This window comes from Cynocephalus volans, chromosome 13 (assembly GCF_027409185.1).
Source record: "Cynocephalus volans isolate mCynVol1 chromosome 13, mCynVol1.pri, whole genome shotgun sequence".
Taxonomy (NCBI): domain Eukaryota; kingdom Metazoa; phylum Chordata; class Mammalia; order Dermoptera; family Cynocephalidae; genus Cynocephalus; species Cynocephalus volans.
The window spans coordinates 33,230,010-33,256,114 of NC_084472.1; the positions used below are offsets into that span (position 1 = coordinate 33,230,010).

At 51.9% G+C, this 26,105-nt stretch overlaps 1 protein-coding gene across 13 annotated transcripts in view; it reads right to left on the reverse strand.

Moving 5' to 3' along the window:
* The window catches only part of CELF4 (CUGBP Elav-like family member 4), a 295,953-nt gene that overhangs the window by 198,532 nt on the left and 71,316 nt on the right, over nucleotides 1-26,105 (reverse strand). For all 13 annotated transcript variants that reach the window (XM_063076585.1, XM_063076584.1, XM_063076581.1 and 10 more), the window contains exon 2: nucleotides 21,111-21,193. In XM_063076585.1, coding sequence (XP_062932655.1) covers nucleotides 21,111-21,193 — 83 coding nt within the window. The remainder of the gene's footprint in view (nucleotides 1-21,110; nucleotides 21,194-26,105) is intronic.

Consider the following 26,105-nt stretch of genomic DNA (forward strand, 5'->3'; position numbering starts at 1 on the left):
GGATCACGGAGCAGCCCTGCCAGAGGAGGCATCTCCCAGAGGGGGAGTGGAGAAGCCCTGTCTGCAGCTTGCCCTGGCTGTTTAACATGCAGCTGGGGCTACCGTGTCACCTCCAGACTTCTAAACCCAGCTTTCTCATCCCACCCCACACCAACAACCCTGCTACAGGAGGACCACGTAAGAAATGCCAACCTGATGTTTTCAGATACACTCCTGGACACCATCAACTCGGCTTACAATCCCAGTGCATGGACAGGTCTCCAAGGACTCTCCCTGGACCCTCCCCAGTCCTTCACGGCACTGCCATGGGCTAGAACCCAATTGTACTGCTTCTGGGCCGGTCTCTTCATGGCCATAGGCCTCACCCAGTTTCCTGACCTATCAAGTGGAAATAACAAAATCTGTCCTCCCTTCCTTAAGGTTTTGTGAAGATCAATGACATGAAAGTGAAAGGTTCTCTGTCAATGTAGGAGTTGTTGCTGTTGCTAGCACCCTGCTGCCTGCCTGGTGGTGGAATCCAGCCAGAGCTTTGGCCGGCCGGTGTCTGTCTGCGTGGGGTCTGCTGGGTCTCCAGGCCCAGCTGTGGGGAGACGCTGGGGCCTGCCCGAGGAGAGCTCTTTCCATGGAGGCATGCAGTCTTTATTGCTTATTATATATTATTTGTTTTGTTTTAATTTATAATTGCTTGATTGCCAGAGGATCTTAGTGCCATGGGGACAGAAATGTGCTGCCCAGTCCTCAATAAAGAAGGCTTTTCCTGCCATAAATAAACAGACTATCCAATCAACTACCCATCAAATTGCCCGGCCCTGGCACAAACAGAATGCCACTAATGAGACACAACACGCATTAGCTTAATGCTCTACCAGGGGAAGCAAGCTGGCCTCTGAGTGCCAGCCTGGGACATGGGGAAGGACCGGAACAGGCGGGCCTCCGTGTGGTCACTGGGACTCCATGTATGAGCACCTTGATGACAGCTATATACCCTAAGGAGCTGGGCTTGTCTTACTGGGGTCGCTGCTGCTGCTGGTCTACTGTGTCTCCGGACAGGGGTGACTGACTGTGGATGGGCTGCATGCCCAGTCCTGGGCTGGTGCTTGGCAACATCAGAGGAGATTTGTGTCTGTTCAGGGAGATAAAGTCCATGATATGGAACAGAGTGCAGTGTGGGCGCAGCACTGAGCAACACCATGTGGCTCATGCCGCAAGTGCCGCAGAAGGGGGTTGCTGTGGGTGTGGTAGTCAGGAAAGGCTGCGTGCAGGAGGAAGACATGGGCTTCTCCTCCAAGACAAGTGAGAATTGAGGCCAGGCAGCACGTTCAGATGTGCACATGGGCACAGGCAGGGAGGGCGCAGCGTGCTGGCAGCACAGAGATGGTGCCCAGGGGCTGGGGTTAGGAAATCTGAGCTTTGTTGAAGGCCACTGTGGACAAAGTATAACAAGGTTTCTTCCACAACTTGCCTTTGCCATCCCCCCTTCCCAGGCTGGCTGGGCCTAGGCAACACAAGGGGCCAGCACAGCTCTTTCTATGTGCTATTTTATCACTGTCAGCGGCTTAAAGCCAAGCCTGAGTCGGCCACCCTCCCCGGCAGAGCTGAGCTCCCTAAAGATGAGATGAATGTCTGCAGGCCACAGAGCTGAGACATTGTGGAGGAAGCGGAAGAGGAGGAAGAAGGAATAAACACCCGTCATGTTAATAAGAGTTTGCGAGAAGTGAGGGGCTGAAGCCAGTAGTCTCCAGATGGTGTTTAGCGAAATGACAGTTTGATACTTAAGAGGAAAAATGGAACAGTGGTATGCTGGGAGCTTCAGTCTTCATGGAGTGGGGCTGCGGATGTGGGCACATGGAGCCTGGTGTGAGGCCTGTACTAACACCAGCAGAGAGGGCAAACTACCTCCAGAATGTCTGCTCGGGAGCTCCCAAAAAAGGGTTCTGCTCCCAAGGTTTCAGGTACCTGCCCATCCACCCACCCACACATTCCAATAGTCTCACAGCTACTGAGAAGTTCCCAGGCCAGTCCTTGCACCAATGCTGGGTCCACAGGGAGGGGTAGGACTCAGCTCCTGCCCTCAAAGAAGGCACAGCCTAGGGGCAGTGTCAGGCGGAGAGGTTGTGTTAAACTCTGGCAAACTGAGGAATGCACAGGAATGTCGGGAATACAGGAGCGGGCATCATATCCAGCCTTATCCAGATTGGGGAAGGCTTCCTGGATATGCAAATGTCTGAGCTGAGTCTGGAATTTTGACCAAGGACTGGCCTGGCCAACAGAGCTTGGGGTGTAGTGGAAGTCCAGGCAGAGGAAACTGGCAGAGCCAAGTGTGGGGTGCAGAGCCACTTGTGCCTGGATGGGGGGGTCAGGAGCAAGGGGTGGTCCTGGGTCCTGGTGTTGGTGGAGAGTGGTGGGGAGCAACTAACAGTCACAGGGTGGGAGAGTGAGGGCCTGATGCAGGGCCCGATGTCACCTGGGGCTGGTGGACATGGAGTGCAGGGTGCTCAGCAGGAGTGTGGGTGCATGGACTCACACCTAATCCCATTCCCTTGCCCACATATGATGTGATCTGGGGGGAGTCAGAAAGCTGCCCTGGTTAAGATGTATCCCATGACCTGCCTAGTACAGTGCCTGAAATCCCACCATCAGAGTGCTCTTCCTTTAGGCTAAATAGAACACTTTTCACATCCATCCTTGACACTGCAAGCACTTTCTGGGCTCTTAGCTGAGGGAAGGGGTCTGAAACCTGCAGGGCTTGGGGGACTGGGACAGGAGTGGGGCCCAGATGGTGGGAGGCCATTTCTGTGATGCAGAAGAACTTAGTCCTGCCTGTTCTGGCCTGAGTTGGAGCAACTCCACTAAGGGAACTTTGGGCAGAATCAGAACAAGGGCGGCAGCCTATTTGTTAGCACCGGAAAACCACGCACTTGGGACAATCGGTCTGGCAGAGTCGAAAACCACTGCAGACCAGGCTGGAAATGAGGTGGCAGAGAAGCTAGTGTTGGGGGAGCCCCTGGGGAGCAGGCCAGAGAAGGCAGCAGGAAGACAAAGGAGAGAGCCAGGGAAGGAGAGTCAAGGAGGTGATCCAGGCTTCGGAATCCATTCTGTTTCGATTTCCCCCCAAGTCACACAGCTGCTAGGGTTCAGACAGATGCTGTGATTAGCATTTTAATGCATTTCAGAGGACCTTGTCTAAACTGCTCTGGAAATCAGAAATCAAGAGTTTATCTTCAGCTGTCCCTATAGAGCTACATTCTCTTTCAATTCCATGGGAGCCTGAGGAAGGGAGTGCATGTGTGCATGTGTGTTGTGCACCCACATGTGGGTGTGTGCAGGATGTCTGTGTGTGCATGTCCTTCTATATGTATTTATGTGTACACATGCATCTGTTGTGTGTACACACCTTTGTGCACACGCATATACCATGCACCCTGGCGTGTGTATGTGTGTGCATGTGTTTGAGTGATAAGCCTGTGCATGCAGCTGCATCTCTGTGCACACACATTTTGCATGTGTGTGCATATTCTACACGTGCCTTTGCAAGTGCAGTGGCATGCTAGATCATTCATGTGGAAAAGGGAGAGCTCCATGCTGGTTGAAAGCAGCTCAGTACTGCGTGACTCGGGCTGTCAGGCAGTCTGGGCCTCAGGTAACGGGAAATGCATTTCAAATGTGGCTTTGGCTGCTTGGCCTGATCCCTGAAGCCGTGTTTCAGACAATACTGCCTAACAGTGTTTCGAGCAATGTGGCATTTCTGGAGTTACCATTCCATTCCCCTTGAACAGTGTTGGCATCTGGAGCCCCAGATGGGGGTTGGGGCAGCTCCTGGTGGGTCAGGGCAGGGGCAGGGAAGGGTGTTGGGAAGCCAGGAGCCTCTCATGACACCTGTGTGTGGTAGGTTGTCCCAAGTCCCCTCGACCTGCCTCCCCATCTGACCACACCTCACATCGGCCAAGGCTGTGCCCCTTTGAGCTGGATGTCACCAGTTGTTCAATCAGCTCCAAGTGGAGGGATTTCCTTCTCTTGCCCTATCACCTTCCCCAGAAGTGTAGCACTCAGCCCCAAACATAGACTGTGGGGACCATCTTCGCAGTCCAGGGACAATGGGACCATCACTCTCCTCACGGGGAGGTACCTGTTAACTTTGCAAGGCCGTGTCAGCTTTAGGGAGCTGGGCAATAGCACTGCCTCTTTTGGAGTGTGGAGTGAACTGAAACTCCAGATCTTTAACCCCTGCCAGGCCAGCTCACCCCTTCATGCCATCTTGGCATGGGTAACTACTTGGAGTCTCGTGGGGCCTCTCAGGGTTGTTCTCTACTCCAACTGGGTGGCACAGACAGTGACGTGGAATTGGGGGTCGCATCTGCTGGGAGGGAGGCTGGAGAAGCAGCAGACAGTTCCTTTCGAATTGGTTTAACGTAAATACATCCTCTATTTATCTTTGGCTGTTAATAAATTCATGCATTATTAGAAAATCCCTCATACCAGCAGACCTGCTGCGTTAGATCAGCTTGTTTTAAGAGATTTCCTGTTGGCGGGATTCAAAGCCCACACCTGCAGCCGGCCCAGGCACAAGGATTTACTAAACGCCACAGATAATTAGATCAGTTAACCTCACAAATTAAAACAAGCACATCACATTAGCTCAGTTTATCCTAAAAGAAAATATTAAGTTCCCCCAGATAAATCGTTTAATAAGAATAGAGGAAGATGGCACACACTGTCTTCCCAGAACCTGTGGGCAGGAGAGAGGGAAGCTCAGACAGTGACCAGACAGTGGGTTTGCCTCCATCGTCTGAGTGATCAGCGATGATCGGGTTTTTGTCCGGTGACCTAACAAGAGTTAGAAGTGTTTGGGGAGCACTGGGGCGGGTGCAGGCTGAAGCACACAAACCAACCACAAAGCTCCGTGGGGTCTGAGAGTATCAAGAGGTGAGAGTGGGATCTAGCCCATCCTGTCACCTCATAATGCAGGACAGCTCCCCGTATCCCGTAAACCTCCGGTGGGGGGGGGACGTTAGAGAATGGGTGCCATCAAGGAAGGCTTTCTGGAGAGGCTCTGATGCACTGTGGCTTGGCCACTGCAAGTTCCTTGCATCCGTTAGATGCTGAGTATTTGAGGTGGCTGAACCAACCAAGTCAGAATAGAGGGTAGTTTGGACCTTAGGAGAAGTTGGTCTTTGCAAAAACTTTGATTGGCAAATCATTAGCGTGGGCAAAATTACCGTGTGCAGGAAAATGTTGTCTACCTAAGAGAAGAGTGTTTGCAAGTGGCTTCCCAGTACTTAGTGCCACACTGTCACTATGCTAATTACACATGCTTTGCATCTATTCATTAAAGCAGGCGTGGCAGGACATTAGCTTGAAAGCACTGTTGCACTGTCTACTCAAAAGTAATAAAACTGCACTGAGCACACCCCCTCATATGGATGCTAATGGAAATGGGTGTCCTCCCCAGCTCTTCTGAATTAAGACGGGTTTACTTGATTATCAATCTTGGAGTCTCTTTGAGATAAAGGCCATATTGCAATTGAGAAATGACCTGATGTGGTATCTCAGCAGAGCTGTGTCCAGCTGTCTACAGACCATCGCAGGCCGTGTGCCCTCTTCGGGCTTCCCATGCAAAACGCAGGGGGTGGGAGGGTGACGCCGAGGCCCCTTCCCACTCTACTTTTCTGAGGTTCCCTGGCCCTCAGGAGTGAAATATAATGGCAGAGTAGAGTCCTCTTCATGGATCAAACTCTTCTATTCCAGGAGGAGGAATCAGTGATTTCTGACAATGCTGGACAGAGAATGGGAGGAGTGGCAGGGGTTTCCCAAGCTGGAGGAGCTGCAAAATCACCCCAGGTGCATTTGCAATAAATAGGTTGCAGTCACGTCCTGACTCCTCATGACTCTGTGTGTGTGTGTGTGTGTGTGTGTGTGTGAGAGAGAGAGAGATTGCATCTCTATCTGTCTTTACATTTGTTACAAATCTGAATGTTAAAGAAACTCCCTTGTGCAGAAGTCAGGTGGCTTAAAAAACTCTCCAGCACTGTGAGGGCTGCCCCACTCAGAGACTTTCTCTTCCAGGTGGGACAAGTCCTCCAACTGGTCAGGGGAAAGCCAAGTTTCCTCACCAGCTACAGGGGCCCAGAGGGAGCCAAATGTCCCCTCAACCATCCACCAGCAGGACTTGTGCAGTACCAAGTAAGCAGCCTCTGCCAGCCCGTGCCTCCGGTTGCCAACTCTGCCCATGGAGGCTGCTCCTGGGAAGCGAAACTGAGGAAGGCTCTCCACCATCCCCAGCTCCTGTTCCTGATGCCACTTGTCCACCTCAGGCTTCTCACTGGGACTGGCACAGGCCTTGCCTATCCAGACCACGCCGCACACCATGGTGAGGTGGTCACTCTCCTACTCAAGGAGCTTCAGTGGCTCCCAAGTACTTTCCCCCAAAAGAGACCAAGTTCCTCAGAGGGATGTTCAAGGTTTTCCCCGGGCAGGTCCCAGCTCACCTCGAACTTGTGACCCCCAGCCCCTTTCTGAGTGCCCTGCACTCCAGCCAGTACAGTCTTCTCACCCCATTCTGCTCCCTCCTCCCCTGGCCTCCAATCCTGCTGTCACCTCACTGGAACACATCTCCAGCCCCTCTCCACCCACCTAAACCTGGCCCATCCTTCCAAGGGCAGTGTCCCCAGTGCCCAGTGCAGTGTAAATAGTCACTACCTCACAGCACTCCCAAACTACTCAGAGCTCCGCATTTTAGCCTGAAGTCTCTCTCCGTTGTCCTCTAATTGCTTGGTGTGTACATCTTTTCTCCTCTGTAGGAGGAAAGCCTCACAGGCAGCAGGGTCCATGCCCTCTCCTTGCTTCCACCTGCCACGTAGCACCTAGTGCAGAGCCATGCTCCTGGTAGGTGCTCAGAAAACACTTACCGGATTGAATTAAAGACCTTCTCTCAGGCTCTGAGCAGTTCCAGCTGTTGGGCGCCAGCTGTCAGGGCTGCTGGGAGAGGCTGAATGCATGTTCATTTCAGATCCTCTGTCTCTCTGCCTTGAAGGGCCTGCTGGACCATCTCAAACCACGTGCTGTCCAGGGCATGGTTCTGCTCCTGCTCTCATTGGTTAGGTGTTTCAATCTTCTCGGCTCCTCTCACCCAGCTTCCAGGGGTGCTGCACTTTTTGGGGTGAGACATGCTGAATGGGGGGTGGAGAGGGGGGGTATGTAGGTCTCAAGTGGGGGTTGGACAAACCATAGGACAAACTTAACTAACGCTTCTCATGGGATCCCGAAGACGGTCATCTTGAGCATTCTCTTCAAGCACAGCCAAGCCTTGGCAGGGGCAGGGACAGGGGCCTCTCCGGTCGTTCCTGCCACTCCCACAATTACGTGGAGTGGGGTTTGTGGGTGTCCCCATATGGCCAACCCTGTGCCACATACCCCAGGTCGGCTGTCTTCCAGACCTGGGCAGCTACGGGGCTGGGGCAGATCAGAAGGGGCCAGGTGGTAGACTCACTCCTCCGTGGGGAGACAGAGCTGCCGCAGCCACAGTGGCAGCGGCAGAGACCTTTACTGTGTCCACTTCCCATGTGCACACAGCTTGCTCAGCACTTGTGCTGTATCACCTCGTGCTGTCCTCAGTCTGACTCTGGAGAAGGCACTAGTGGCATGCCGGGCTGAGGTGAGTAAGCCGAGACACCGAGAAGGGAAGTTGTTAGCCCAAGGTCACACAGCTCAGAGTGTGGTGGAGCTGGGGTTGGAAGTCGAGCTGGCTGAATTGGGGCTGCCCCGTGGCATGGTAGGTGTCGCCTCTAAGTCATGAGGGTCTTCAGAGAAGGAAGAGATTGGGAGAGTGGAGTGATGATGAGGACACTCCAAGGCAGAGGCTAGGGTCCACGGGACTGCTGGCTTACCTGGGGCTGAGTACTGGCACTGGCACCATGGGGAGTTTTATGATGGTAAAGCAGGTAAAACTTGGGTAAAATCATGGTATCTTGACTCACCTCTCAGAACTGATTTGGTTCTTGAATCAGACTCTGCTTGAACTCTTCTGTGACCAGAGGCTCACTACCTCACGGGACAGCCCATGCCACATGGGGGTGGGGCAGGCTGGGTGAGCTTTCCTCGTGCCACTGGCAGAGGCCATGAGGGAGGGCCATAGGAGCAGACAACAGCACAGGCTGTCCTGGGGCCATCTCTGATCCCTGCTCCTTCCTGGCTCTGTCCAGCCAACCTAAAGCTAGCCAGGAGGGTCACTTCTCATTTCTCAGGCAGGCTTTTCACAGGGCACATGCACCTCACTCTGTACCCGCTCAAAACACACCAGAAGAGGTTGTGCTTTAGTTTCTGAAAAATGAAATCGACTCTTGCTGCTGGCCCTGAAAACCAGATGAACCACCCTCAGAGGTATGTGGTCACTGGTGTAACTGTCAAAAAAAGTGAGAGTGGAGAAACGCCTGTGGAATGCCTGCTTGTGACGCAGGCACAGCTGTCTGTTGGCATGGTGGCCTTTGGTTCCTCAATATTCAAGCCACACTCAGGAGTGCAGGACACACATTCGAGACATGACAAATATGTGGTACCTGGGGGGCTGAAATCTTCATCCCCTTACACCCTATGAATCCTGTGGAATTGGAAACTGTGCCAGTCGTTGGAATAAACACGCTGAGTCAGTGGTACTGTATGGAAGAAGCGCCTCTGGAACATGCTCTGAAACGCTCTTTCTCGACTTCGCTTCTGCCTGTAAGCAGCAGGTCATGATCTGAGCTGAAGGCACACACTGCCTGGTGGGTCGGGGGCGGGGTGCCACTCTGCCCGGCTGGCTCTTCTCTCACCCTTGTCCATCTCTACCAGGCAGGGGGACAGACTGTACCGGTTCCTACCAGTGTCATCCATCCCTGCTTCTCCTTCTAACAGAAGCACAGATTTGTTTATGGCAGACATGTGCCCAGTCTTTGGCAAGATATCCCCTTTGCCAGCCTCCCTTACAGCTAAAGTGATGCTGTGACATAGTTCTGAGCAATCAGACATACATAGATGTCTGCTGGAGAGGAGACCTCTGGGAAATCTTTTGCATTTCTGATAAAAGGGACAGAGGCAGCTAGAGCCAGACTGCTTGATTATGGATGTGATGTATGGAGCTGGAGCAACTACTTTATAACCATGAGGGAAGAGAGTCTGACCCTGACATGGTTATGCTGCCGAACCAACCCAAGGCCCTAGATTTCATGATGTGCACAAAAAACAAAGCTCTCTTTGTTGAAACCACTGCAGCCAAATGTATTTCTGACAGAGAAGTCACTGAAACTGAAGTTCAGAGAGGTTAAATGGCTTCTCAAGGGCACATAGCAAGGTTCCATAGTAGAGCTAGGGCTGGAATTGGATTCCATTTTCCACGAAGAACAAGACTTCTCCAATTTAAAAACAGGTCAGGTGTGTGTGGTCACACCCATGGGGCCACCACCCTGCCTCACATGGCCCCTTGGGTATCTAGCAATCAGGCCATAGTCTCCTGTGGGAGCAGCCTGGGACGTGGCCTTGGGGTGACAGGGACTGAGGGAGACCGCGCTGTTCTTGCCTTTGAGCAGCTCTGGTCTTCCATAGGGTTGGTGCCAGAAGGTGTGGTGGAAGGAGCAGAGCTCAGGAGCTGGACCTCTTGTGGCTATGTAGCCTGGAGCAAGCTCCTCTGCCTCAGTTTCCTCTTCCACACAATAGCACTGATAATGCGTAGTTGAGAGTACATGTGTGATGCTGTCCCAGATAAATGAGAATATTTGTGAAGTGTCTGGCTCATGGTGAGTACTCATGAATGGTTGCTGTCATTGTGGTTAGAGAGGCACGTTCCTCCATCTGCCCTCCTATCTGGGAGGATGTTGCCTGTTTTAGTCCGTTTGTGTTGCTATAACAGAAATACCTGAGACTGTGTAATTTATAAGGAAAAGAGGTTTATTTGGCTTACGATTCTGGTACAGCTACATTTGGCACGGGCCTCAGGCTGCTTCTATTCATGGTGGAAAGTGGCAGGCAGCTGACGGGTACAAGCAGATCACATGGCAAGAGGAAGCAAGAGAGAGAGGAAGCAAGAGAGAGAGAGAAGGTGCCAGGGTCTTTTTAAGCAAGGAGCTCTCGCGGGAACTAATAGAGCGAGAACTCACTCATTAATCCCCCCTCCCCCAGGGAGAGCAGTAATCCATTCATGAGGGATCCGCCCCTATGACTCAATCAGTTTCCAACACTGCCACATTGGAGATCAAATTTCCACATGAGTTTAGGAGGGGACAACACAACCAAACTCCATCACTGCCAGACTTGATCGGTGGTAGATGTAGGCTATCTCCTGATCATGACCCCTTGCACTCCCCACCTCAGTGACAATGGCCTGACTTCCAGCCGCCAGCACCTGCACTTCTGGCTCCAGGGCTTTCTCTGGACATAGTGCCCCAATTTCCCACCCATGTAGCACCCAAATTGGTGCAGCTGGGGAATTAATGATCCCTGGGCACATCCTCAGCCACAGCCTGGTGGGAATCTATGTATAAATACCCCCGCTCCCTGGCCACTTGGGTGGGATGATTCCTGGGAGTGTGGTCGATGCTGGTTCTAGAGTCCCCTCATGGGATTAAGCACCACTTACAGTGGAAGCTGGCCCTTGACGTCTTCTGTTCCCTATCACGCTTCCCCACAATTGACCCACGTTTCCTGGGGTCACTGCCCAAAGCCCATTTGAGCACCACCTGTGCTCCAATGATTATCTAGAGTCTGCTTCTGGGATCATTCAAATGAAGACAATATCCTTTAGAGCCTAAACTTAGGCTGGTGGGCATCAAACATTCTCTGCACATGAATCTCCTAGGGATCTTGTTAAAATGCAATTGGTACAGTTTGAGTGACGTGACTCAGATAGTCTGAAGTGGGGCCCAAGGCTCCAGGTTTCCAATAAATTCCCCACTGATGCTGATGCTCTGGTATGACATTGACACTTTAAACAGGGCTTAGACCTCTGGCGCTGTTGGCCTTTGGAGCCTCAAAGGGGAGATCCATGTGGGCTAGAGAAGCCCGTGAGAACTTCATAGAGGAAGGCAGGAGCTTGGGGCTAAGTCCTGAAGCCCTGGGAGGATTCTGGGCCTTCCAGGGAGGAGGGAAGCTGGGCACTTGTTGGGCCTGAAGCCATGCCCACTGGATTTTGGGGTGACCGATCTGCCTGGGGTTGATTGGAGCCCACAGGCTGTAAGGGTCTGGAGGTTTTGAAGGGCAGCAATGTGAGAGAATCCTCCTGCATTTTCCAAACACATCTTCCCCGTTCTAATCCTTAACTCTGGGAGGAAAATCCAGACTTTTCTGGCTCCCCAAAGTCTAAGCCTCTAACTACCTTTCCAATTTCCTCTTCCTTATGCACACAGTCGAATTCTGTCCTTCCCTCCATGGAGCCTTTTCTGGTCATTCCAGCTCACAGTCATTGCCCTTTTCTGAAATATAATGGGGCATATAGTTCAAATTGCATACTTGAACCGTTTTATGCCTGTATTATCCTCTAATTATTTCGTACATGAATTAGGAGTCATTGGATTTTATTGTGGCAAAGGACTCTGAAGGTCATCTATACTCACATCATTGTTTTGTCATTAATAATAATACTTGGATTATTCATAGCAATCCACAGCATGTAAAGTGCTTACACATGTGATTTCCATTATAGAAATTTGGAAATTCAGACCCAGAAATTTGGGTGGCTAGTCCCAAGTCCCCCAGCTGGTTGGTGTCTTCTTTACAGTCTGTCAGTGTTCTGAAGGGTGGAGTGGATTGCTTGGCATCATTGTGCCTATTCTGTGCTGGGCACGGAGCTGGGCACACCAGCTTCACTATTAAACACACTGGCCTTGTGCCCACTCAGCCACCAGGAGAGGAAGCCACCTATGTGGTGCCCCCTGGTGGTTACATGCGGACATACCACAAATGCCTTTTACCAAAATGTTCACTTGAATCACAATAAACTTGGGGACCCCAGAGGGACTTCATCCCCCTGAACTCCAGCCCTTTTCTCTTTACAAAAACGATTTTCATAAGGAATTAAAGAATAAAGAACAATATTGCTTTTTGCCATCGTCACCAGGGTTGCTCATCTTTGATGGTGCATGGCAGCCCACAGTTTCAGAAATATACAGGTCAATAGCACAGACATTTGGCTCTCTGCTCACCCACACCCACACTCCCTAGCGGAAATCCCTCCAATTCTAAAACACATCTACCTTGGAGCAGAAGCTCACACAGATATTCCATTTCCCAGCCTTGGTTTCTGGCAAAAGGTCAACAAACCCTTGAACAGCCTCACACAGACTCACGCCGGCACAGCCTGCTCCGGCAGACACACACCTTGCTCCACGTACACCCACACTCGCGCTTGTGCTGGCTGCAGCTGCCAGGCCAAAGCGACTTCTACACAGCGTTTCCTTCATATGCCCATGACCACAAAGTGAGGCCTTCTTGTCTTTCCAAACGTACCCCTGCAGGATGGGCTAAACTGAAAACTTTCTGGAGGTGCGTGGAGTTGATACAGATGGGAGAGGAGCCCTGAGAATGGATCTGTTGCAGTGTTCCTGGGTGATGCCAAGGCCAGTGAGGTTGCTCAGTGGAGAGAGGAGCTGCCTCCACCTGCCCTCCTGCGCTCGGAACCAGTTCCAGGCCCGGGCACATGTGCAGGAAGGTATTAGGGTCTGGGACTCCAAAATGTGAAATCTAGAATTAATGGAGCAGTGTGGGACCAAAGGGCAGCTCCGGGTGCCACAGGGGATTGGAAAGCTCCCTGAGGGGTCAAAGGGTCTGTACAGAGGAAATGATTTTGGATTTGGGCCTCTGAGGATGTAGGAAAACTCTCCAGGCACAGGGAATGACAGGAAAAAAAGAGGAGCTTGAAGGAAGCTGATGTGTTTGGGCAGGAGCTCTGTAGGTCTGGAGGGTCTGTGGCCAGGAGAAGGTCTCCACCTGGCTGCATCTGTGGGTGACAGAAGCCTAAAGGTTTTCAGGTGCTGAGAGCTTCATCTCACAGTAATAACCTTGACCACCCTATGAAGAATGCTCTAGAGAGTGCAGGCCTGGAAGCAGGAGGCCACCACTGTGGTGTGGGCCTCTCCAGGGCACCCTGGTTTATCATGCAGTCCCTCCCATCTGAACTCCTAGGCACTTCCCATCATTACCATTTTTTAGCCCCTAAAGATGTTTTCTGGATAATGAACTGTCTTCACACTTGCCTCCTGAACCAGACTACGAACTCCTTCTGCAGGAAGGAAAAATACCATTTTTGTCCAGTTCCAGACACCCTACCCCCCATAACCAAACTGCATGGGGCAGTTTATACAAATGGTGCTACTGCTGGTTCAGGTGGTGACAACTGTGATCCAAACCACACCCAGGCAAGTGCTGTGGAAAACTGCAGAACGTCTGTCTGGTTTCCTTAGAAAGAGACCTGAGAGGAGGGCAGGGATGGGCGTGCCATTGGGAATCCAACTCTGGCCCTGGTGGCAGGCAGTCTGGCTGGTCTGCATCAGGGAGTGACGTATTTGACCCTGGCTTTATTACACTTGTCACCAGCGGCGTCGTGTAGTGGAGAGCAGGAGACACTATTGTCCTTGTCTGCATGTCGTCTTAAGTAATGTGAGGAATGCCGTCTATTATTCTTAGAAATATAAAGACTGTCAGAACTAGGAGGGACTTGTGAGGCAATCTGGCCCATTGCCTCCTTCACAACCCAAAAGGTGGTTCCAGGGAGGGTCCAAGCTGAGCCCTCTGCCCAGGGTCCCACGACATGTTGGTGGCAGGCTGGACTTGGGGCCCAGGTCCCTCTGTTCCCTATCTCACATGCCCTCTCATTTGTTTATTTCCTTCCAGTCAGGTACAATGGCTGTGGATATGGAGGTTCTTTGGTTCTTCCAGACAAACTTGTTAGGGAGCCTTACTGAGCACAGGCCATTGCCAGGCTTGGGCTCTGTCATGGGGACCATAGAGAAGATGCAGTCCTCGTGGGAATCAAGAGTCACTTGCCTGAGAAATAGAGACCTCTCCAGGCCGATGTGGGCAGGGCAGGGAAGAAAGTGAGCAGTCTAGGTGGGAGGGACAAAGTGGACAAAGCCCTGGGGGGAGGGGAGGAGGACTCTGAGATGTCCCTGTGAGAAGGGGTGTGAAGAGACTTTGGATGAAAACAGTGGGGCTGGGGCTGGGGCTGAGGGCTGGTGTGGAAGAGGAGAAGCAAGATCTGCAGGTACCGCAGATGTAGCCCCTGCGTCCATCTGGCCCTCAGTCCCTGGAATTAAAGCACTTCTGACTTCCCTCTTGGAGCCTTGGTGTTCCCTTCTGTATAATGGGCCCAGGTCTGTGTCATGTGCTGAAGAGGCTGCAGGGCTGAAAAGTCTGAGTTGGACACAAACCTGCCAGACCTGTTTCCTGTCAGGGTGAGAACTTTTCCAAACGGAGGGGCTGGAGACACCATCCACATGTGTGGGCCTCAGAGGCCTGGGTTCTGGTCCCAGCTCTGTCATGAGCAGACTCTCAACTCACACCACTTGGATCATAGTTTCCACATGGGTTAAAGGAAAGAGCTGAGCTGGAGTCGGTGCTGAGGCTGGTGGCCTTTAGGCCAAATTTGCCTGGCGGATGTGAGTGTGTGTGAAGGGTAAGCTGGAGACGGTCTGAAATGCCAGGAGGTGGGCTTTGCCCTCTTCTCTGCCATCTCTCCCTCTGTGCTCACACTATTTGAGCGTGAGGCCCTCAACAAGCTCCCCATGTCTAGCACTCTAAGACCCCTCTGGCTTGTCACCCAGATGAATGAGAACCAGTGAGTAAGAGAGGACCGCTCTGCTGCAGGGCCTCACTGTCCCACCTTCTGCCCCATGCTTGGCCCTAGGACAGAGTTTCTCCACCTTGATACTATTGACATTTTGGGACAGATAATTCTTTGTTGTGGGGACTGTCCTGTGCACTGTAGGATATTTAGCAGCATCCACGCCTCTATCAACTAGATACCAGTAGCATCTCCAGACAATGTCAAATGTCCCCTGGGGGCAAAATTGAGAAATACTGCCCTAAAAGGACAGATAATTCTTTTTAGGGAATACAGGAAAGAAGAAAGATATGCCATTCATTTCCCCAAGAGAGGAAGAAAAAAGAGTGAGCCATTTGTGAGACTCAGAGGAAGGGCTGGTGGGACCCCCGTGATGCAAATATCCTTGAAGATTTTTTTTCTCCCTATGTGGAAGAGCCATAGGGAAGTCCATTTCTCAGTGTTATGGGTTGAATTGTGCCCACTCCCCCCCTAAATATGTTGAAGTCTTAACCCCCAGGATGGGTGGATGTGACTTCATTTGAAGTAGAGTCTTTGCAGATAATCAAGTTAAGATGAGGTCACTAGTGTAGGCCCTAATCCAGTAGGACTGATGTCTTTATAAAAAGAAGACATTTGGACACAGAAACAGACAATGTACACAGGGGAGACTATGTGAAGACACAGAGAGAACATAATATATAGCCAAGGAATGCTGGAGGCTACCACAAGCTGGAAGAGAGGAACAGACTCTCCCTCACAGCCCTCAGAAGGAACTAACCCTGCAGACACCTTGATTTGGACTTCCAGTCTCCAGAACTGTGAGACAATACATTTCTGTGGTTTAAGCCACTGAGTTTGTGATTCTTTATTACAACAGTCCCAGAACTAATATACTTAGCAAGAAGGACAGTAGGACAGAGAACAGGAGGGGTGTGTGGATCTGGCTGTGACACCACAATCCAAAGCAGAAACACAGAAGGTGATGGGGACTGGGAGGGAGACACAGGTGCTGACGGGACCCAGACTCACCATACAGAGACCAAACCCAACACTGCCTACAGGACAGACAAGAGGAAATACATCACATTTCTAAAATGAAAGGCTTTGATTGTGCCAATCACTGGAAGTTGTAAAACTACCCAGAAGAATTAACAGCCTCTGTACATGCTAACTACATCCATCACAAATTCGTCTTTAGTTTCTGTTATCATATCACTGTCTCTGGGGACCCCTGTCCTGTCATCATTTGCCCTTTATAATTTATTCATCTTGTTCTTGCCTGCATCCTTTCTACTTATCATTCATCTTTACAGTTGTACATAAAATTAGATGGATCCTTCAATGGCAGGGCTGTCAGGGAGAGAGATGCACCTTGTCAGGGAAGCCCCCAGGAGGCTGGTGGAGGTTCCAGAGCCTCCTATGGGTGTCAAGATAGAGGTGGGGTGGGTAGAGAGAGGGAGGGTGTGAGGGAGGGAGAAGAGGAGGAAAGAGAGAGGAGACACGTGAGAAGGATCAAAGAAGAAAGGGCTGAAACGGAGAGAGAAAAAGGGGGAAAGGAAAATATCCAGAATGGAGAGAAGAGAGGATAACACAGGCATAAAGAGAAGAATGAGAAAGAAAAGTAAAAGAAAGGAAGAGATAACGGGATTAAGGAAAAGGAAAGTGGAAGGAAGGGTGAGAAAGAAGGGACATCAGAGAGAGCTCTGCTAGAAATCCAACGGAGCTTTTAAAAAAAATTTTTCCATTTTAACATCTTTCCCAGTAAATTCAAAGAAGGTCACATTGAATTTCCATGGAAATGGCCCATCTGAGTTGTGATGACCTGAGTTGGAGGTGTGATGGTGGGGACGTGTCTGCAGGGCTGACTGACTGGAGCAGTGGGGGTGGGAGACAGCCAGGGGAGACAGTGTTACTTTGCTTTGTATTCTAGGGTTGCTGGAGGGAGGACACAAAAGCCAGTCTTTAACTAGTGAATTGGAACTTTAATGTTTACCAAGCAGATACAGCTCCCACTCCCCACACACCCCCAACCTCCCTCCCCCGACTGCCTCCAGGCCTCCTGCAAACTAGACCCTGCTCTTCCCCTGGCCAGCCTGGTGAGGAGTCCTTCCTGCTACCCAAGGAGCAAAGTGCTGGCCACTGCTTGTCATACCACCTGGTTTTCTCTAATCAGAGCCTCTCACCTGAGGCCTTATATTCCCAACTTAGGAAATGGATGGGCTCTTCCTGGAAGACAATTCCCTGCAAAGTCCCAAAGCTGGAGGAGCTGGGACTAAGCATCAGAGGCCCATATGAAGGGATGGAATTCTTCCAAGAGGCCTCCTAAGGTAACTCTCAGAGCTGTCCGCTGCTGTCCAGCCAAGCCTCCTGTTCAGGAGTGCTGGCCAGCTCACAGCTCCTGGCCTGTCATCCAGACCCCATTGCTGTGCTGTTTCTCAGACCTGTGCTCTCATCTGACTTACTCCTCTCACTCCCAACTCTCTATCCTGAACGAAACTTTCAGCGACTCCTGCACTCCACAGTCATCTCGGCACTCGCAGAGGTGGATATTTTGGGCTTCAGTAGCCAACCTAGTGCTGGTCACTTGTGTGACCTTGAGCAAACCTTGGTGTCCTCATCTGTGGGGGATAATCGTGATACCTTCCTTCTAGGGTGGTTGTGAAGATAAAATGAGGCTACAGAGGTAACGTGCTTGGCTGTCATACAGTAAGTGCTTAATAAATATAAATTGTGATCATTGAGCAATTGTCCACACTACCCATTTTATACTAATGTGTGCTTTCTTGCATTGTTGATTATTTGCGTGTATGTGTGTGTGTGTTGGTGTGTGTGTGTGTGTGTGGCTTCTGTCCCCAACTTGATGGTCAATTTCAAGAGGGGAGGGAGATGTGTTTTTCTCATCTCTGTGTCTTATGGAACACCTAGCACAGTGCCTGGAACACACTCTGGAAATACTTGGGGACGGATTGAGAAACTGCCCCACGTTGACTGTACCCTGCAAATAATGGAACAAACACTGGAAATAGAAGGGCACGGGGTGGAGAGAGGCAGGGGTCCAGGAGAGACTGAGAAGGAGAGTGTGAGGGAGAGAGAGAGATAGAGAGTTTAGACACTCTACCTAGATTCTGGCAGAAGGCAGTGCTCCAATGGGCCCTGACAAAGCTTCATAATTCAGTAATCTTGTCCTACTGAAATCATGCCAAACTCAAAAATAATAACCATTTAGTGACACTGGTCCAGGGATGACTCCATCAGTCATTGGAGGGTCTTTGATTAGGCTGATTCCCAGCGATACTGACCTCTGATTTGTAAGAACAGCCATTGTGGTCTGCTTTCTGAGCTTCCACTCACCCCAAGAGAAATGTCAGTTCCCCTCTTCAGTCCTCAAATGAGGGAATGTGTTAGGGGTCCCTCTAGTTCTGTCTCTGTTGTCTTGTTTGTGGTGTGGTGGTGGTGGTGTGTGCATGAAAACAATGGGATTATTTTTCTTGCTGGCAACAGGATGCTAGCTCCATAACTTGCTGGGAAACAGAATAGGCTGTCTGTACTATCTTTCCCCTCTTTCTCTCTTCGGTGAAAAAGTGGAGAGCTGATTTTAATGGATTGATTTTAATGGATTTTGAAGTCTGGAAAAGTGCCTAAATTGCTGAGGTTACCAGTTTTCCAAGTTCTTTTTTCAATTTCATTCTCCTCAGTCAAACACAGAGTGTGCTTGCTGGGGCAACTAATGTGGTCACTCCAGACAAGAAGAGGTTCCCCTATGCCCCCCAACCAAATAGACAGCGGTGAACACAGCCTCAGCTGGCAGGATCACCTGTTATTTCATTGTAGGGCAGCATTTTCTTGGTTCTGTCCCTACATTTGCTAGCAGCACTCTTTCTCTGATCTCAAAGGAGAGAACCATCCAACAATAATAACAGAAGTTCTGCTTTCTGGAATCAAAATTACTCCAATTGAAAGCATAATTTTACTTGGTCATTTTGTTTTTCATTTGTCTGCAGTGAGTTTGTGTGGGGATGATGTGCCCTCAGATCTTGGAGCTGCAGTCCTCTCTTTTGCCAGTCCCTCCCCCCATGCGCCGTGCCTGCCCTGTGAGTTGTGTGACGAGGTTTTGGAGGCCATGAGTCTCCCTGTGAAGCATTTGAAGAAAGGACAGTGTTCCAGGCACCACAAGAGGACTCTAGGCTATGTTTTAGCTCTGCAGTTCGCCACTATCCTCCCCCGTCCCCCCTCCCAACATACATTCACATTCCTTTCTGCCCTTTCTTCCAAACTTGCCCAACTTGTCTTTGTGACTTCAGAAAAATGCCACTAGATCTCCCCATATGAAGGATTAGCACAGATTATGGGGAACAGTGTTAATTATCGGTGGAAGGGGGGCTGACGTGTCGCTCCAATGTGCTCCTGATTTCCCCTGGGCCTTTCTGCCTGGTAATAAGCCTTCTTTAATCTGGCAGGCCCCTTGGTGAAATCAGCACCACGGACAGTGATATTGATTGCTTCTGAGAAACCATCACAGCTGCTCAACCAAATTACCTTTGATATGTGACCTTTAATGTAATTACTGCAACATCAAAGTATTTCTATAAATTATTAAAGAACTAATACACTCCATCATTTAGCTATCCTATTATATGTAAAATAAACAACCACAAGTTAATGTTAGATCCTGAACAATCCACACTTGCTACTGAAATTCACAGGGTCTACATCTTAAGCCTCCCCCTCCCACCTTCTCTTTCTGTTTCCCCATCTGATTCTGGCTTTTAGCCCTCATGAAACTCCCCAGCAATCTCTCTCAGGCTGATGAAGGGCCTCCCTTAACAGTGTGGTATTTTCTATTCCATTTGGGTGGCTCTAAAATATCTATCACAATCTCCCCCAAAACAAAGTACCATAAACACTTTATTAATCAGCACAAACCTTTCTCAGAAGCCTTTGATTATCTTACAATATGGCTTTATGCTTCACACATAACATAGGGCGATGTGGAGCATATTTCTGCCATCTTACAGAGGGCACCCAGAAAGTAATTACTATAATATATGTTCATGTAACTGCGCCACTAAAAAACCAACCGGGGAATGGCCACCCTGCCAGAGCTGGGCTCCACACAAAATCTGTGCGGTGCTCGATTTCCATACATTTGCATCTGTGGGTATGTTATTAAGAAGACTCAGCCCCGTGCTTTGAAATCACAAGCACCAAAGTACAATACTAAGGCTGTCTTAATGGGAGGAAGGCCGTGTGTAATTCAGTTCAGCACTCCCCACCCCTAAGCGAGTAAAGAAAGATCTTTGATGCAAAGAAGGCTGCCCCCTCCCGGGGCTGCATTTTCTCTTCGTCTACCTGGTTAACCTTTCCTGCTGTGGGGCAGAAATGGAAACGTGTGTTTACATAGGGTTTGCTTGGTAAGAATGTAAACATGCCTGTGTAAGCATGGGTATGCATACATATAGAACACACGTACTTCCCTGCAGTGCCCATGGTATAAGCTTAAACACCATACATTTGTAAATTATTTAAATTATGCCCACAAACACACATCTTTCCATTTATCTTTAGATACTCAGCAGCCGTATATCTCTCCCTCCCCCATCTCTCTGAACCCACAGGAGAGACCGCAGACCCTTGACCCGAGGAACACTTCTTATTTTATGGTGATGAACTGGCCTCGATAATAGCCGTGGCTGATATCACACCCAGTTAGGGGGGCCATAAATAATTCTCTTCTCCCCCGCACGGAAGCTATAAACCAGGGCCGAGGCGCGATAGTTTATCAAAGACGAGGGCTGGCTCCTTAAATAAACCGCGGTGATGTCACTCGCGGCGCCGAGCTCGGCCCGGGAGGCGCCCCCTCCCACCCCGGCCCCCCCCTCGGGGACAGCCCGCGGCAGACTCGATCGGCGGCGCTCGGGGGCCCCGCACACGCGGCCCCGCGGGGCAGGCGGAGGCAGCTCCGGGCTCTCGGGGCGCAAGACGTGTCGCGCCCCCGCCCCGGGCTGCGCGCCCGGCCAGTGCACCCAGAAGCCGCGTCCGGGCTCGGTGGCCATCGCCAGGTCCGCCCTCCGCCCGGATTCCGTCGGGCTTGGACGGCCGCGAACCCAGGCCGCCGGGCGAGGTCTGAGCTCGGCGCCCACGCGCCCTCGCACCCGCCCGGAGCCTCGCGGCCTCGGGGGGCGCGCAGGGGCGGCGCGAGCTCCCGAGCGGGGGCAGGCGGCGGGCGCTCGGACCCGCCATGTCCCCGCCCGCCGCGTCGCAGCCCGGCCTCCCGAAGTCGCCCCCTGTCGGCGCGTCTGTCGTTCGCGCCGCGGCGGGCGCCACTTACCCCGGGCAGAGTCTTCTGCTCGTGGAGCGCGCTCTGGGCCTTCAGCGCTGACTCACGCTCGCAGTAGGTGAGGAAAGCGCAGCCTGGGGAGGGAAGCAAGCGCCGAGAAGGGTCAGTGGGGCGCCCCCGGGCCGCCGACGCGCCCTGCCGCCCGCCCTCAGTCTCCCGCCGCCTTCTGGCTCTCCGTCCCTCTTTCCACCTCTCTTCCTCTCCTCTGCACTCTACTCGGAGCTTCCCTGCCTCTCCGTGCTCCCGTCTGTCTGCCTCTCGTCCCTCCCGTTGCTTTTCTATTTAGCTCCCTCCGCCGAGTCTCCCCACCCTGCATCTTCTCCCTACCACCCCCCCTCTCCCCATGGGTCTCTCCCTGTCCCCATGCCCTGGTGCCTCAGGCGGCTCTGCCCTCTCCCTCTCTCCTGGTGCTGTTTCAGCCCCAGCCCCTACACCTCCCAGAAGGGGCAGCTCCCACCCCTCATCTCCAGCACCTGCAGCTACAGTGACCATGAACTTTTGTTCTGGCCCCTTAGGAATGCTGCTGGCTGCTCCATCGGGGATGATGGAGGGACCCTCTAGGCCTTCCAAATAAAGGCTCCATCTACGAGAAGGACCCCGGGCCTGGCTGTCCTAACAAAATGAATGAAGCTGTCACGTGTCCCCTGTGTCCCTTGCCCTCGTCCCTGCTGTCACATTTGCAGTGACGGTCTTCACACCCCTCCCAGTCAGAGGGCTTCTTGGGCATGTCCAGCCCACTGAGGCACAGCACAGGACCTGAGACCCACCCTTGCTCTGTCTCTGCTTCCCTAGGTCACCCTGGCAAATCACACCCCCTGTCTGGCCTCAGTCTCCCCATCTGTGAACTGAGAGGGTGGAGCACGTGATCTCCAAGGTCCAGTCCAGTTCTCCCACTGAGTGACAACAACAGTGCACACCATTACCTCCTCGCCAGAGAGTATGATTTGACAGAGTAATATGCTAACTCAAGGGGTGACTTTTTCAGGCTGGCCCTTCAGGCATGGTAACAAGGCAAAAAGAATGGTGATGGGACCGTCTTTCTGGGAGTTTTCTCAAACTGCACAGAGTCAAGGGCCTCTTCCTCTGCCTGCTGTTGTGGCTGAGTGTGGCTTGGGAGGCCTGCAAGGCTCAAAACCACCTGAAAGTCAAAAAGTCCACTTTGGCCAAAGCAGGCTTGAATCCCCTGGGGAACAGTCACCTCAGACTCTCCAAAGTCACCCGTGGCCCCAGAGAAGACACTCTGCAGGATGGCCATCCTCCCTTGCTCTTGTCTCTCTCACTGTCTTATCTGAGTCTCTCCCAACAACCTTATTCACCTCCAACCCCCACTCCTCTGCTCCCATACCCCTCACCTGCTATGCCTTCTCTCCCTGTTTTCACTCTCCCCGTGCATCTTTCAAGGATCTGATCAAGTTCCACCTACTCCAGGCAGCCCTCCTTGATTGGTCTAGTCCATCCCCAGCCAACCTCCCTTCTTGACTGCCCACAGCCAGCGATTTGGTCATACTCATGGCCATTTATTTCCTGAGTGCCTGCTCTGTGCCAGGCCCCATGGCCCAGGCCCTACTCTCAGGCCTGCAGGCTGGAGGTGCGAGTCTGGTGCCTACATGAGCCCTTGTCACCAGGCTTGCTCTAGTCTCTTGTTGTCCAGGCACAGAGTACCCCCAGTGTTCTCTGCAGTTCCAGCCTCCTCCACCGTCTAGCTTGTGCCCACAGAAAAAACTCTCTTCCTCCTTGTCCAATGTAAAAATTGGTCCTGTGTCCCTTCCCCTCCTGGCTTCAGAGAGGAGGTGGGAAGGAAATGTATGTGGGAAGAGGACAGAGAGATGGCAGAAGGAGGCAGGGAGGAAAGCCCGGGAGACAGGAACTCTCAGCTCCTACAGACGGCTCTGCCTTGCCCACCCCTAACTCCTGCCCAAGGCGGGGAGGAGCTGCCAAGGAGCCTCTCTCCCACTCCATGTCATCCCTCCCCTTGTCCAGACCCCAGATCACCCCTCCTCCCCCTCCTTCCTGGTCACTGGCAGACGATTATGGATGGAGACACCCGGGGACTGAAATGAATAGCGGTCAGAGGCCTGGTGACGTCGTCCCTCGTGCTGCCGCCTGCCTCTCCCGGGGGCCTCTTTCCTCCCGTCCCTTCGTTGGCCTTGTCCTCTGCCTGCATCCAGGAGGCGGCCACTGCCTTGGCTGCATGGAGGCAAGCCAGCTTGGGACAAGGTCAGGGGCAGGTTTGGAGAGGGGGGAGCAAGAGGGAGGAGGAGGAGGAGGAGGAGAGGAGGAAATGACCATATTGTTTCCAAGGCCCAGGATAACAAGGAAAGGATTCCCAAGAAAAAAGAATCTGTTACTTTTGTCCAGCTTCCAGGGATTTCTGCCACAGTTTTTGAGAGAGCTCACAACTCCACTGTGAACCTGAATCTTTCAGGTCCCCCAGACCTTGTGGGACCTCCACCTGCCATCTTCGCCCCTGAATTTATCTGCTTCTGGTCTTCTCCTTGCTCGCTCACTGGCCTGCTTCTTATTTCTCAGTCCCCCCACACACTCTTCATAAGGGTCTTTGCCCTGGTCCTTCCCGCTGCCCAGAGCGCCCCAGCCCCACCCCTGCTCTCTGTATGGCTTTCTCCTTCACTTCCCCGAGGTTTTTGCTCAGATGTGACCTCCGCAGAGACTCCTCTCTTGACCACCTCAATGAACACAGTTCCCCCACCCCAAACATAAACATACTCTCTGACCCCTGTCCTTGTCCCCTTTTCCATTTGGCACCCATCACTCCCTGACATATTAATACATATTTGTTCATTGATTGGCAGTCTCCTCACGCTCAGATGAGGTCGGGGACTTGGTTTTGTTCTGTTCCTGCTTGGTTCTTAGCACCCAGAACAGAGGCAGGAGCTCAATACATATTGGTTGAAAGCACTGAATGCCTGAACATGTCAGCTAATTTGGGGAGGGGGCAACAAGTGGGAGGGGGACACAGAAAAGGTGCTCAGAGGCTGCTGAGAGCTGACCAGGGCCCTGTGGACACTGAGGTGCCCTGAACTTCCATAGTGGTGGCAGGGCCAGAGTTACCCTTGAGGGTTGATAGGCGGGAGGGCTCTTGCCCCAAGGGTCCCTCAAGCCTGTTCAGCATGACAGTGCACTCTTACCATACCTCCCTCAAGTCTATTGTCCCTGGAAAAGGCTGATGCCCAGCTCTGCCCAGACCAGCGCATGACCAGACATGGGTCTCTTAGTGATTCATCTCTCCAAACCCCAGTTTCCTCACCTATAAAATGGGGACAGTAATTCCACTCAGAAGCTTGTGGGGAGACCTATTATCCAATGAGTGTTAGAATCTCTGCAGAGTTGACTAATGCAGAGCACAGCATGTCCTCCATGAAGCAGGAGGTGAGAGGGCTGCGTGCGCCTCCCTTCTCTCCCTGCACAACTTTGGGAGGAGGACCGGCCTTATAGAGGCCGAGGGGGGCAAACCCACCCCGGCCCTTCTCAAAGATCTCCTCAGCCGGTCTGATGCAGCGTCTGACATTCCACCAGGAGAGACTAGTCGTCTCACTTAAGGCTTTTTGAAAAAGGCAAATGAGGATGAGCAGTGACTAACGCTGATTCTAGGGTGTGAAGGAAGGGACGCTTCTGCTGCCGGGCTGAGGGCAGAGCTCTGGAGCGATGGCAGCTCTGGGGTGGGGGGGCTGGAGGAGGAGAGTTCGCCGTCACGGGGTGCTGCAGATGACGGTGGGGCTGGGGTGGAGGCCAAGGTGGGGCTCAGGGTGGCTCGGGGGAAGGGTGACCAAGCCTCAATCACTGGACACTCACTAGTCTCTCATGTAGAGAGTGTGGGGGTGGGGCACACAGAACTGCCATCCAGAACAAAGAGCTTTGACTTCCTGTCCCTCATTGCTGCTCCTCACAGAGGCTGAGGACGGGGCTTTGGGCAGCTCGAAGGTGGGAGAAGGGCAGTGTCTGTCAGCCTCAGCTGGCAGCCACTAAATCTCGAACTGTCTCCTATGACGTGCTGAGGTGTCCCCAGAGACATCCTTGGTGAGGCCCTTTGGGTACCATGGTCGAGGTGGGGAACGGGACTCTCCGAGGGAGCAGCTGCCCAATATCACAGACAGCGGGAGAGAGGCCAGCGCTGCGGCTGAACTCGGAGGCTGCAGAAGGTCTGAGAAGAGCGCGTCCTTCCTGGGGATGGGGCTGGAGCACAGACATCTGCCTGTCTTCAGGCCCAGCAATTCCCTCCAAGTCCTGATCCTGCAGGTGTACTTGTGCTCACAGAGGACAGAACAGGATCCACTGTGGCTGTTTGAAATAGTGAAAGAATTGAAAACCACCTAAATGTCCCTCAGGGCAGAAATGCTTTTATTGTTAAACTGTGACTACTCTATAGCAGTTAAAAAGATGAAATGATCCTAAATGTACCAACATGGAAAGCCACATTGTCAGATGGGAAAAGCAAGTTGTGAAATCATATACGCCATGTATATACAATGGAGACACAACTCAGCTCCTTGCATATGTACTCATATCTGTATTTACATGCAAGGACAAAGTCCAGAAGTCACACCCAGCTGAAAACAAGGAGTACAGGGTGGGGAGTGGGGGGATGTCTCCCATGACTTTCACTTTTTTTTTTGTTTGATACCTTTAGACCCAGAATGTATTCATGTATCATTTGCATAATTAACTTAAAAAAAAAAAGAAAGAAAGAAAAAACCCCAAAACTTTGCTGGAAGAGGAGGATGGAATGAAGAGATGAGTGCACATGGGTGAGCCTGACAGGTTCTCTCTGCCCAGCAAGCTGTAAATGTAAAGAACTGTTTTGGTCCTTCAGCCCCAAGGAGTTCCAGGTTTGGTACTTGAGGGCTGGGATCCATGATGGAGCAGACACTCTCCCCCACCTCCACCTTCCATTCTCCTGGGCCTTTCCAGCTATGTGCCCCGCATATTGGCAGGACCTGAGGTAAGAAGCTACACAAGTGCCCCAGGAAT